This window comes from Sebastes fasciatus, chromosome 10 (assembly GCF_043250625.1).
Source record: "Sebastes fasciatus isolate fSebFas1 chromosome 10, fSebFas1.pri, whole genome shotgun sequence".
NCBI lineage: Eukaryota > Metazoa > Chordata > Actinopteri > Perciformes > Sebastidae > Sebastes > Sebastes fasciatus.
In genome coordinates this window covers 31,806,045-31,818,964 of record NC_133804.1, presented here as the reverse complement: position 1 = coordinate 31,818,964, position 12,920 = coordinate 31,806,045, and the positions used below count along the sequence as shown (strand labels likewise).

Sequence of the window (12,920 nt, the reverse complement as noted above, 5' to 3'; positions counted from 1 at the left end):
GACGTAATATAACGAGAATAATGTGGTAATGTTACGAGAATATAGTCATAACTTTACGAGAAAAAAAGTTGTAATATTACGAGAATAAAGTCATAACTTTACGAGAAAAAAGTCATAATATTACGAGAATATAGTCATCACTTTACGAGAAAAAAAGTCGTAATATAACGAGAGTAAAGTCATAACTTAACGAGAAAAAAAGTCATAATACAACAAGAAAAAAGTCGTTAATGTTACGAGAATAAAGGCATTACTCTACAAGAAAAAAAGTCATAATATTACGAGAATAAAGTCATATCTTTACAAGAATTTTTTTTTGTAATATTACAAGAATAAAGTCATAACTTTACGAGAAAAATGTCGTAATATAAGAAGAAAAAAGTCGTAATGTTACAATAATAAAGTCGTAATGTTATGAGAATAAAGTCGTAATATTACAAGAATAAAGTCATAGCTTTACGAGAAAAAAAGTCGTAATATTACGAGAATAAATTCATAACTTTACGAGAAAAAAAGAAAATAACACGTAAAATTACTGACTTTATTCTCGTAATATTACAACTTTATTCTCGAAATCTCAGATTTATTTTTTTTCCTCAATGTGGCCCTAATACTCCGTCGTACCATAGACTTACAACAATGATAAATAAAAATACAAATTATTATTAATTTCCACTAATGTTTTTATAAATCCACACGGAGCCACTGGAGAGGGGCTAAAGAGCCGCAATGTGGCTCCGGAGCCGCAGGTTGCTGACCCCTGAGTTAGGAGGAGCTCATCCACTACTCAAAACACAGCTTTACACTTTCATTACCACTTTAGTTTGATAACATGAAGTTGACGGTGCTACTACACGGTTATAATGGTTATTAGAAGATGAATAGGCCTACATTGAGGTTGCCAGGCAACCAGCGGAGACACCCGGAAGTCACTGCGCCCTGGAAAGAAAATAGTCCCTCAGAAACTCCCTGTAAGATTATAAATTTACGGTTTTAACAAACAAACAAATTACAAAAAACGTGTTAATTAAAGAGGTGCTTGTAGGTGTGTTTTTGTTACCTTTCGGATGAGCGAGCAGTTTCTCTCTGTATTCAGTAAGCTAACTAACTGCTAGCTGCTAGTTAGCGGTAGCTTCATAGGCCTCTTTAGCTAACATCCAGACATGAGGGCAAGAAAGCAAATAAGTTTCCCAAAAAGTTTAACTTTTCCTTTTAGGTGGATCTGTCTTTACTGTATGATTTTGAAGAGGGTTCCTTTATCAAAATATAGTTTAAAGTCTTTATTTAAAGGGACTGTTTGGAAGAATCAGAAATTGCTTGTTAACAGCGACACCTGTGGCCGTTAAGTCAACGAAAGTCAGCGTCCTGTTGCTCGGGCTTGTGCTCGCTCTACATATACATGAACGAGCAATGATTTATACGTGTTAGAAGTTACAAACAGTCCCTTTAAAAGTCATGTCATTTAGAAAAACTGTATGCATTGTATAGAAGGTGGGATGGATTAACAGCAGCTAATGTTTGCCTCAAATTCCCCAAGCAGGTTAATTTGGAAATCGAGGAAAAATCTATTGGGGAAAAGTTTTCTATTTTCTGTGCCAATTGTGCCATTATATTTCAATGCAGCAAATTAGTCAGCAGTTTTGTAAATTTCAATAAACCCACATTAAAAACCAGAGTAGGCTACTGTGAAATAAATATTTGATATATGACCACAAACAGGGCCAAAATGGGCCAAAATGGTCTTCTGTTAGCTTAGGAAGTCATCCAAAAATATTATTAGTTTTGTACTTTTTTATAGTCTAACAAACCTTGAACAAACAAGAGATGTGCTTTTTCTACCCCGAATATAAACAATAGGTTCATGTAGGAATAGTTAAAAATTATTGTAGGGAATTTAAAGGTCCCATATTATACTCATTTTCAGGTTCATACTTGTATTTTGTGTTTCTACTAGAACATGTTTACATGCTGCAATGTTAAAAAAAAACACTTTATTTTCCTCATACTGTCTGTCTGAGTATACCTGTATTCACCCTCTGTCTGAAACGCTCCGTTTTAGTGCATTTCAACAGAATTGCAACGGAATTGCGTTGCTAGGCAACAGTTTGGGTCCATGTTTACTTCCTGTCAGCTGATGTTACTCACATACACTGCAACAGGAAATAAACTGGGACACATTTAGAATGTTTACATTTAAAACCTTGTTATGGTCTAAATATTGTAGATTTGTGACATCACAAATGGACAGAAATCCTGACGGCTTGTTTCAAACGCAAAATTTCTGAATATGGGCTGTGTGTATTTCTCTGTATATTGAGCATTTCAATACTTTCACAGTAGTTATATAGCACTAAAACCTGCTTTATAATATAAAAGACATGAAAATCGTACTTTTTACAATATGGGACCTTTTATGATGCTATCGGAGGCAGAAATATCTTACGTGATGAAAAATAATGGATAATAATGGAGACATTTTAAGCTTCAACAGAACTATTCTCCACGATGGATTTGCGAGAAAAGCTCATCATGATGACTCAACAAACCACAGAAGTTCTGCTTATCTTTAGTCTATTTAACCATTTTTGTCTTTGCTTTTTGCATTTTGTCAAGGATAGTATACGGTCAATATTGACAGAAGCTGCAGCACTAAGACTCAAATCTGTTGTGCCATCTGGTAAATACTGAGTTTCTCCAGATATAGGAAACAAATTGTGAAAGATGGTCAAGAAGATGACTGGAAGGCTGCCAAGGACGAAATGTCTTGTGATCAGGACATTTCAGGGCTCAGATCTGACAGAATAATTATGAGATGAAATTATAAGCCATACAAGTAGTGACAAAATGTTTATTGTTATTATCAACAATGTCCCATTCTGCCTAGTGCTGAGTTAATTTCTGGAAAGTTTTCAAAACCCGTAAAAAAAAAGGATACAGTTCAAAAATCATGTTTCCTTTACAATCAAAACTGCATAGATTTATATAAACAAAACCTCCTTTAACATTTTTGGCCTGATACACAATTTCATCTTCAACTTTTTAAACTGTATACATTGTTATTTATTTATGTGTTTTTTTATTTTTATTTTATATTATCAATGTTTCTATCATTACATGATTATGCAGACCTGCCCGTCATTACACACTGGAATTAGTTTCACTTCGAAGGTTCAGGGATCAGGTCTGACGTCTATAGAAAGAGATAAAGACGTAACAGAATCTGTCTTTGAAGTGATGTCGTGTGACTGCGTCCTCTCACTGTCTCTGATCCTGACGTTCCTTCAGAGCCAGTATTGCTTTTCGGTAAAGATCTATCAGGAGACAGAGTCATCTTTTATTAAAAATTAAAGCTGTGATTTCATTTCATTTCAGGAGTCCAACGTGTTATTGCATTTGATTTGGAGATGGGAGAAGTGGATGATGAGGCTCACCAAAGGTTGCAGACAGGTCCACGGGTTGAGAGTAAGCTGCAGACATCTCCTCCGTGTTGATCTTGTTCTTCCTTTTCACTTTGACAACTTTCTTCCTCTTCTTCTTCGTTTCCCCTTTAGCTATAAGATAAAATAAATATTCGATTTCCATCTTAAACAGCTTTAAAAAAAAACAACAACAACAACAACATAAAGTTCATTAATAACTGATTTCAACCTTTGATCGGCTTCTCGTCGTTGTCTTGTGATTCCGGCACGTCCGGAGTCTCTTCTTCTTTCACCTTTGTTTTGCGTTTGGATTTGCCTTTTTTCGGGGTGATCAGGGCACTGCTGGCTTTCTCTCTGTGACCAGAGTTTTCATGCTCTCCTTCGTTGCCGTCACCCTCCTCTTCCTCCTCCTGCTCGGCTGCTTCTTCTTGATCTTTTTCACCTTCCTTGACCTTAACCGACTTCTTCTTCTTTCTCTTCAGCTTCTTTTTGAGAGAGGTTTCCTGTAAATGAAGGACTTGATTTTAATTCACCATTTATTTATTGAAACATTCATTTTATATCACATGACATTATTATAGAGGACATAACTATTGGCATAACTCTTGGACGGAGGGTGAGATAGACCTAGATTAGGGTAAGAGGTAGGTAAGGAGCAGAGCTGCAACCGATAAAAAATTAATCGGTCTTCTTTTTTTTGAGAAAAAATGCCTAAATTCTGTTTTCATCTTCTCAAATGTGAATATTTGCTGAGGTTTTTTGATTCCTCTGTGATTGTAAAAGGACTATCTTTGGTGTTAGACTGTTGGTGGGACAAAACAAGACATTTAAAGATGCCGGTGTTAATTAAATTATATGGTTATTATATGAGGTCATAGTTATTGGTGGTGTTGTACTGGCCTCCATATTGAAATGTGTTTCTAATATTCTTCCCCCCAAATATTTGTAAAAGCGTTTGGCAAAACATTAGAAACACCTCTCAGTATTATGCAGTTCAGTTCAACACCAGTGCAAACTACATCCTCAATAATAAACATAGTTAAATTAATACCTCTCTGATGGTGTCACTCAAAACTGAACAATTATTGTTGTAATGGTAGAATTTATGGCTGAGCCGTTGATTGCATATCGAGATATTTTCCTGACCTTTTGCAGCATGTTTCGAATGGGTTGCAGCTTTCCTTCACCCTTCGTCTTCTTCTCCTTTTCTTTTGGCCGATGAACCTGGCGAAGATCTGACTTGCTGGATTGGATTCTGAGGTGAGAAAACGTTTAACATAAAAGGTCAGATTAAGTCATATATCATTCTTTAGCTTTTATGCAATATTTGTGTAAAAGAAAGCTGTGAGTGTTGAAGGCCTCTCCTACCGTTCCACCCTGGGTTTTCTGCGAACTTTCTCTGTTTTCCAGGTCTTTTCCCCCTCTCTTGGTTCCAGAGGCCTCTTGCTGTCCTGGGCTACACGAGTACACAGCTCAGGGTAATCCAGACAAACAGCTCGCAGCAACCAGCGAAGGCCTCGCTGAGTCTTCCTGTCCGACCAGCGTCGCAGGTCCATTAAGGCTGAACAAGGCTCCTGAGAGAGAGAGGACAAAGGTTTGTCTGTCATCTATAGTCTGTTTACAAGGGATCTATGCTTGTTCAGTTTGCATTAGTGAATTTGAACTTACAATATGGCACAGAGAGCGGCTCTGGTTGACCAGCTTCTCCAGTAACAGGATCTCAATCAGCTCACTTCCCAGCAAAGCGTTCATTTTGTCCTGTTTGTTGGCCAACCTAAGAAGAAAAGACACTCACATTTTAGCTTCACAGTCATCCAGTCATTACTTATTCTAGTGTTTTCCCTCAGCAGTCACCAGAGGGCACTGTTTACATTGCACATTATATGTATGAAGTTGAGTATAATTACACTAATATGGGTTTTCCCGCCACTCTCGTTTGCTTCAGCAGGTCAGCAAGAACCTCCTTGACCTCCTTGATCCTCTGCCGGTCGCTGGAGTCCACCACGAAGATGATCCCGTGGGCCTCTCCGCAGAGCTCCTTCCAGGCTCCTCTGGACTCCGCTGACCCCCCCACGTCCATCAAGGTCACCAGGTAGTTCTCCACTCTCAGCTCACTTCGGACGCAGCCCTGGGTGGGTCCCGCTTCCACAGCATGGGGGACTGAAAAGGATAGGAAGTAAAACACAGATTAGGTCATTTGTCGTGTTTCTGCTTGAAGCACTTTTAGAGATAAGTCAGTCTTAAAGTGAATTACCTCTTAACATCCCTCTGAGGCAGGATGTTTTTCCTGCTTTGTCAAGACCAACCATCAGAATGGTCACTTTCCTGCAAAGAAGCATGCACAGTATAGAATTTCACTTATTTTTTATTTTAATTTATTGAATTTTGTTTTTGCATTTTCAACAATACTTTGCCATTTATTTTAGCTCCCAGTATTCACACACTTTTATTTATTCATTTATGTATTCATTTATTTATTCATTTATTTATTTACCACAGATGGTTACCAGAAGTATTTACAAAACAATAGTATTTACAGCAAACCAATAGAATTTTACTTATTTTTTATCTTAATTATTTTTTCTTTTCTTTTTTTGCATTTTAAGCAATACATTGCCATTTATTTTAGCTCTCAGTATTCACACACATTATTTATTTATTTATTTATTTTAATCTTTACAGCAAACCAATAGAATTTCACTTGAAGGAGCACCATATAGCTTTAATTGTCTGCTGTACATTTTAGCAGTTACTGGAAATCATGTCAGGTGGCATCAATGTACACTGCATGACATGCAATTCATATGATACAAAAAGTAAAAAATTAAATAAAAATTCAGATCAGTTCCTTTGAGCCCGGCAACACTATAGATTTTATTTTGTTCAAATATATGGTGAATCTAGGAGGTTTAACGTCTGTGATTACACTGATTAAACCTTGGAGACAGAATTATTGCCAAATGTGGCGCACATGCATCCCTGATTACATTTTCAGAGACTCATTTTACATTTAACTTAAGAAATGTGTCATTTGTTTACCTGATTGGCTCCTGTATTTTGGAGACCCAGGTGCAGCAGTTGCTCATCAGGTTGAACATGTTTACTTGAGGTGAGCAAGGTGAGCACAGCGGCCACCATCTTCTCTGGAACTGGTACCTGCGAACAGATGGTCAGCCTTAGTATGACTCACACACACACAAATAGAGGCGGTAGGTTGAGTCAGTGGGGGTCAAAGCCAGGTCCAACACAAAGATGCTTTGTGTCTCCTGTGGATTTAGGAGACTTTTATAGATGATCAGACATCCAGGCAATGCTTTGACTGCCAAATGCCTCTCTCTACCTCTGCAGAATCTAAAATTAGCTCTATTCAATTCAATTCTTTTAGTTTCATGGATGAATAATCAGTCAATCACACATGTGAGCCCAGTAAAAGCTTTCCGCCAGGTTCAGGTAACTACGTGCGGTCCTCTCAAGTCTTATAATAGACGCGCAGCAGGTGTGTCTGAGGTTGTGCTAAAAAAAACCTCGTTGAGTCCGTCGTCCAGTGCATCTGTTGAGGCTCCGTAATCTGCTAAAGCCAGTTAAGAACAGCCTGTTTTTACAGTGTTGTTAACAAGCTGACCCATATCTGTTTTGGCAGAGAGGTCATCACCATGTTCGCCATAGTGTCAGTGAGGATGTTCATGTTTGAGAAGAGTATCTGAAATCGCTGCATTTGAGACATTTAGAGCAAGTTAGTATAAAAGTGTCAATATAAAGACACCATCCGCCCACAGAAGGCTGCTGAACGTGCATGTTGTGGGTGTGTGAATGTGATAGGGCTGGACCCGAATATTCAACTATTAGGATATTGATCTTTTGGTAAGGTATTCAGGGTTTTTTTTCGGTTGTTTTTTGCTTAAATGTGCTAAATGTAGGCTATTTATGTAGGCCTATAATTCATCCATGATAAGAAAAGAAGTACCTATTATTATTATGTCACAAAAAAATGCATAGATAGGACCTCGTGCATAAAAAAAACAGGGTTTCTGCCAGTGTATTGCAAACCCAGCGGTGTAATTGTATAACACATTTTAAACTGAAATGTGTTATACAGGTACTAACTTCTTTAAGGAATAGATAGATAGATAGATAGATAGATAGATAGATAGATAGATAGATAGATAGATAGATAGATAGATAGTAACTTTATTGATCCCGAGGTAAATTCAAGAAGAGAGGGCTCGTCCGAGATAACTCGAATAATTCGTAGTGCTTAGTTTGTGTGAGTAACGAGAGAGAGAGCATGTGTGTGTGTGTGTGTGTGTGTGTGTGTGTGTGTGTGTGTGTGTGTGTGTGTGTGTGTGTGTGTGTGTGTGTGACGGTGAGTGTGAGTTTAGCTGTGAATGTAGCAGTACAGTTTGTTTACAGTATAGGCTATAAGAAAGTAAAATATTTATGTGTTTGCTCTGTGGAGGTTTAAAAAAAACCAAAACATTAAATGTATATTCAAAAATGTGTGTGCAAAACAAAACATAGTTTAGGCATTTTTGTTTATTTCTACGTGTGAGAAGTTGTGGTTCCATTTGAATGTTTGGTTGTGGTACATACTTTAATATATTTATGTTAATATAACGTTGATTTAGGTTATAAAAAAGTAGAAATAAAATGAGAAACTGGAATATTAAGCACAACGAATTATCCAATAACGTGCATTAAAAATCACAATAAGCATCCCAATAAAGAGCCATGAAAAACCAGTACAGTTACTTTGTGTTTATCATTGCTAAAATAGTCTATTTTTGTTAATATATCTGTAATAACTTCTAAATAAACACTATGCGCCATGTGTGCACCAGTTTAAATCCAAACAGATAATGAGTAAACAGCACACATTGGTGGTAAAATGCAGTGACACTAAACTAAACTACTAATACCTGATACCACTGACTGACTAAATCACATGTAAACGTTTACTAAGAATGGATAAATTCAAAGAATACTCACAGAAGTACGTCTATGTCCATGCATTTGTTTGGGTGCTCCTCTCTACTAACATCTTGTACCCAGCAGCTACTAAACTAATCAGGCTCACAGTAAGCCGTTAGTCACCCCGTTGTGGGAGGTGCGACCCGGGAAACGTTGTATTGGTGAATCCTCTGATTCAATCGTTAATCCTATTGGGTGGCGTGGTTCTTCTTTTAGTTAGACCGAAACAAAGATGCATATAATCCGTCCAGGAAAACAAAATGCGTCTTGTGGCGTGATGTGTGACGTGTAGCATGCAAAGCGTTGGGACAGATTTAGGCTGTACATGATGATGATGATGTCATTGTCTATATGGCGATGGCCAAGTGGTGTCACACCACAATGTACGTGAGACAAGTTTATAATTGGAACTAAAGCTATTTGTTACTGTGAGGTTCATCTTGATCAGATTAGATGTGGCGCGGTAACAATTTCACAAATAATGTTCATACGGATTGTAGCTAACTAACATGTTACCGTGTTTATACCAATATTTATTGGTGTGTGTGTGTACTGTACTGTACTGTTATGTGAATACTTATTATGTTGTGGATAGGATTTTTTAAATATATGTCATTTTATTATATTTTTATGGCGCCTTTTTAACATCTGGCCAGAGACGAGCAGTTGAAAATTTACAGTTGTTTTCCCGTTGATTAATGAGAAATGTTCCTGTCAAATAAACTAAAAAGATATATATAACATAATATATATACATAAAAACGTTATTCAGTGTGGATATAAAAAGGAAAAAAAAAGATTATAGTTCAGGTGAAAAAGCATTTGATTAGGAAAGTCAAGTTTATTTATAATAAACACATTTCATACACATATAAATCCAAATTTAACTTTAATCAATATAATCATCTGACTGTAAATTTTTCAGGTGCAACAGCGGTTCACTTACAGGTACATGAGGATCAATACGTTACATAATGGTATTAATACAACCATTAAGCCAGTCCATCACAGTCTGTAATGCAGCATGAGCCACTAGATGGCCTCACATTCACGTGGTCTATTTCCACTGCCAGAGGCTGCTGTGCACCTTGCAGTCTCTGTAAATAATATAATGGCTCTATTTTCATCTCCTTGACATGCTGAGATGAATTTGCTGCAGCTAAATCTCAGTCTGCTCAAAGTTGAACGGACATATTTCTTTATTTGCAGCTTCGATTCAAAACCAATCCACACAGCACTGATTTGTTTAATATCTTAATGTTTATATAGGAAAATCAAAAGAAAATGCACAATGGGCTTTGGAGCAAAGCTTCTGCCGATATAATGAAAATATAAATGTTTAGAGACAGCCTCCAGAGACTTGGAGCAGTGGTTTGTGTGCAGACCTTATCTCATTATGTCATTATACCAACGTCCAATCAGGCTCTGCCCTCTTCTGCTGAGTAGACTCATCCCAGACTCTGACCACAGCCCTGCGTCAGCTGACACTGACACACACACACACACACACACACACACACACATACACACTCAACCCCCCCCCCACATATGAACGCAAACACAGCAGAAACAGCAGCAGCTGAGGACCACACCCCCGTCTGCTCCTGTCCTCCACATTGCAAACATGATTCAAAGACCCCTGACTGCTGATATAGCAGTCTGGGTTAATGAGTGACTACTGCACAGCTTCTACATACTATACTATACTATACTATACTATACTATACTATATTTTGATATTAAAGGAATAGTTCAACATTTTGGGAAATGTGCTTATTTGCTTTCTTGCCTACAACCAGGAGACGGTTAGCTTAGCTTAGCATAAAGACTGGAAACGGAGGGGAACAGCTAGCCTGGCTCTGTTCAAAGGTGAAAAAAAATCTGCTGTACCTGGTTTGTTTAATTCATACAAAAACCAAAGTGTGTGAAAGGCATGTTGTGGTTTTTACCATGCACTGCATACCGAATATGTGTACCATCGTACAACATACTTTGTGTGAATAAATAAATAGTAGTATGTATCTTTTTAGACGAACTGAGCAGTAATTCACGTCGTCACTTCCTGAGAGCCTCCTTGCCAGATTGGAGACGTGTAACCATGGTAACCCGTGCCAACCTCATGGGACCAAACAATGATTTATGAGAATCATAAAGTCTGAAGTAATTTAAAAAATATATATTACGCCTAGCAAAGAGAAATCTTAATACTTACACTTAAATTGAAGCGTTATCGATGTCACAGAGCTGTAACCGTCAGCGTCATGTTATGAATGATGTCATCACTACTGCATTGCATTGTGGGATATTTATGCCACTGTAGTGTCCAGTGTTTTCATACTGTAATATTTCAAAGGAAATAGTATACAATTCGTGTGCTATTGGTTTCATACTAAGGTTTCGGACATACTATAAAATGTCACATACTGTTTTAACGTACTAAATAGCGCGTTACTGCGGAATTTCGGGCGCAACCATATTAGTTGTACGGATAAAACAAACAATATCTAACCTGAGCTTTAGAGGTGCTGGTAGGTGGATTGTGTCACATTTGGACAGAGCCAGGCTGTGCAAAGCAAAGGCATATTTCCCAAAATGTCGAACTATCTCTTTAAAGACAGTTCAAAACAAAGACTTGTAAAGTATTTGAAGCAGTGTACTCTTTCACTGACCTGATTGGCTGGTATAACACCGTGCACATGCCTGGTGCTCACTCAGTAATGAGGTTTCCGTCTTCCACTTCTCCCCCCCCATCCATGTCTCCCCAGAGAACACAGCCTCTGCAGTCTGAAGTCACTGACCCACACCACCGCTCCACCAAACACATGCATTAGTAACGACCAGCCTTCGTAGGTCGTGTCGACCAGTGACTTATATGAGATCTGGTTAGACAAACAGAGGGAAGTCGGCATGTCTGTGGTGAGCTGTGTTGAAACTAAACCACAGTTTATTGGGAAATATACACAGGAACAATAACTCCCTTTTGTTGTCTTGTAGATATAGGGGAAGTGACACATCTGCCACACTGGTACAATAACAGTTTGCAAATTGAAATGTTAGGTATTAATTTACAGATTGTGTCCTTCTCATGCACCTTTCAAACAGATAATCATTGTTTGCACAAGTTGTTGAGCAAATATCAAACTGGTTTTGATCTGGTTCGCAAAATGTCATTGTTGCCTAATGAGCATGAAGTCTTAACAAATAGTAATATGACGAGGAAATGCGTGTGTGAACGAGAAGATGGAGTGAAATTTGAATAGTTGATTCAGTGTGTGTGTGTGTGTGTGTGCACGTGTTGCACCTGTTTGTGTTGCTGCTTCACTCGCCGGCCTGCAGGAGGTCACCAACAACAACAAGGCAGAGTCCTCACTGCTGCTGCTGGAAACTAAAAATGGAAGCGTGGAGAAACTGATCTGTCTTTGCTCGTCCTCCACACTGCTTCCATTTGGATAGGACACATTCCAGATGTAATAAAACTACAGTGCATGTTCTCACTCTATCAGTAGCAGTCAGTTTGGCTGAAGTAGTCCAGAGAAAATGTAAAAATAAACTGTAGTCAATTCACAATATATCCTTCTTTTTCTTACTGATTATTGTAATTATTAAATGGACTGAGAAGCCTCTGAGATTTTACAACTCAGCATCCTCCTCAGCTAGTAGTAGTAGTAGTATTAGCAGTAGTATTAGTAGTAGTAGTAGTAGTAGTTGTAGTAGTAGTATTAGCAGTACTGTAGTAGTCCTCAAAGCCACAGTGACCTGTACAAGATATCACATGGGCTGCTCAAAATAGCCCAACCACCCACCAGATAAATTTACACACATTTCCTCAGTCTCTATTCCTATTTTAACTGTTTATTATACCCTTTTATACACGCAGTGCAATCACCCCTTTATATAGTTCACTGTTCTACATTTCTTTTTTCCATTAATGCTGACAATTTCTCTGCCTGCAGAGCAAGCAGATACACCTGACTGTGGTGTTTTGTTTACATAATAATGTCTCTTTCATTTTTAATCCATATTGTATATTTTTAGTTTTTTTTGTTTCCAATGCAAATGCACCTTTCTGTACAGTTTATTTATTGCCTTTAATGTGGAATATTGTAACCGATGCCTGCACTTCCTTTATGCATTGCACCTTTATTTGTACTTTGCACCTACCTTTATTTAATTTTTTTTACTTTTGTATAATTCTGTTTTAGTTCAGTATGTATGTATATATGAAGGTGCTATTGATAACATTGATAACATTCAGCCACTAGATCTCCCTCCCCTGTTCCATTGCATTTACTTCACAACAAGTCATTGCCAGGCACTTACCGTTAATCTCAGCCATTTATCCGACGACCCAGAGATATCACGTCATATTACTATTGGCTCACAAGCCGTGTTAGAAGTGGGAACCAAAACGTCTGATAACTGTCACGATATCGAGACCGTTTTATAAAAAATATTTTTTTTTAAATCATATTTGCTCCAATCTTACCTACTTCAGCTTTAACAATCATTGCAACAGGAAATATAAAGGGGCCC

General features: G+C 37.7%; 1 protein-coding gene and 1 long non-coding RNA gene across 7 annotated transcripts; one reads left to right on the top strand and one right to left on the bottom strand.

Annotated features, from left to right (window-relative positions):
- The first annotated feature begins 437 nt into the window (after window positions 1–437).
- LOC141775769 (uncharacterized) lies at window positions 438–5,498 on the top strand. 4 transcript variants are annotated; one of them, XR_012595681.1, is made up of 5 exons: window positions 438–971; window positions 3,373–3,462; window positions 4,575–4,703; window positions 4,830–5,013; window positions 5,365–5,498. It is a non-coding gene; the product is annotated as an uncharacterized LOC141775769 (long non-coding RNA). The 4 variants fall into 4 exon arrangements; XR_012595682.1 differs by having other exon boundaries at window positions 442–1,041; window positions 4,575–4,679; XR_012595679.1 differs by having other exon boundaries at window positions 447–971; window positions 4,575–4,679.
- Window positions 2,835–11,310, bottom strand: arl13a (ADP-ribosylation factor-like 13A). Of its 3 annotated transcripts, none has more exons than XM_074649439.1 (10): window positions 11,057–11,310; window positions 6,459–6,575; window positions 5,674–5,744; window positions 5,327–5,579; window positions 5,088–5,193; window positions 4,788–4,993; window positions 4,566–4,674; window positions 3,649–3,922; window positions 3,432–3,551; window positions 2,835–3,311 (listed from the first exon to the last, which is right to left on the bottom strand). In XM_074649439.1, exons 1-10 carry the CDS (start codon window positions 11,083–11,085, stop codon window positions 3,256–3,258), a joined length of 1,341 nt encoding a protein of 446 aa, XP_074505540.1. In that variant the 5' UTR covers window positions 11,086–11,310; the 3' UTR covers window positions 2,835–3,255. The 3 variants fall into 3 exon arrangements, with proteins under 3 accessions (XP_074505540.1, XP_074505542.1, XP_074505541.1); XM_074649441.1 differs by lacking the exon at window positions 11,057–11,310 and adding an exon at window positions 10,600–10,933; XM_074649440.1 differs by lacking the exon at window positions 11,057–11,310 and adding an exon at window positions 8,406–9,333.
- Between the last annotated feature and the right edge of the window lie 1,610 nt (window positions 11,311–12,920).

Excerpts from the sequence above, each read along its gene's own strand:
- arl13a (XM_074649439.1), bottom strand. The coding sequence starts at position 11,085 with ATGTGCACGGTGTTATACCAGCCAATCAG. Across the intron at positions 5,194-5,326 it reads GCGGGAAAACCCATATTAGT|GTTGGCCAACAAACAGGACA; the intron begins GTAATTATACTC and ends TTTTCTTCTTAG. Across the intron at positions 3,923-4,565 it reads TTCGAAACATGCTGCAAAAG|GAAACCTCTCTCAAAAAGAA; the intron begins GTCAGGAAAATA and ends CTTCATTTACAG.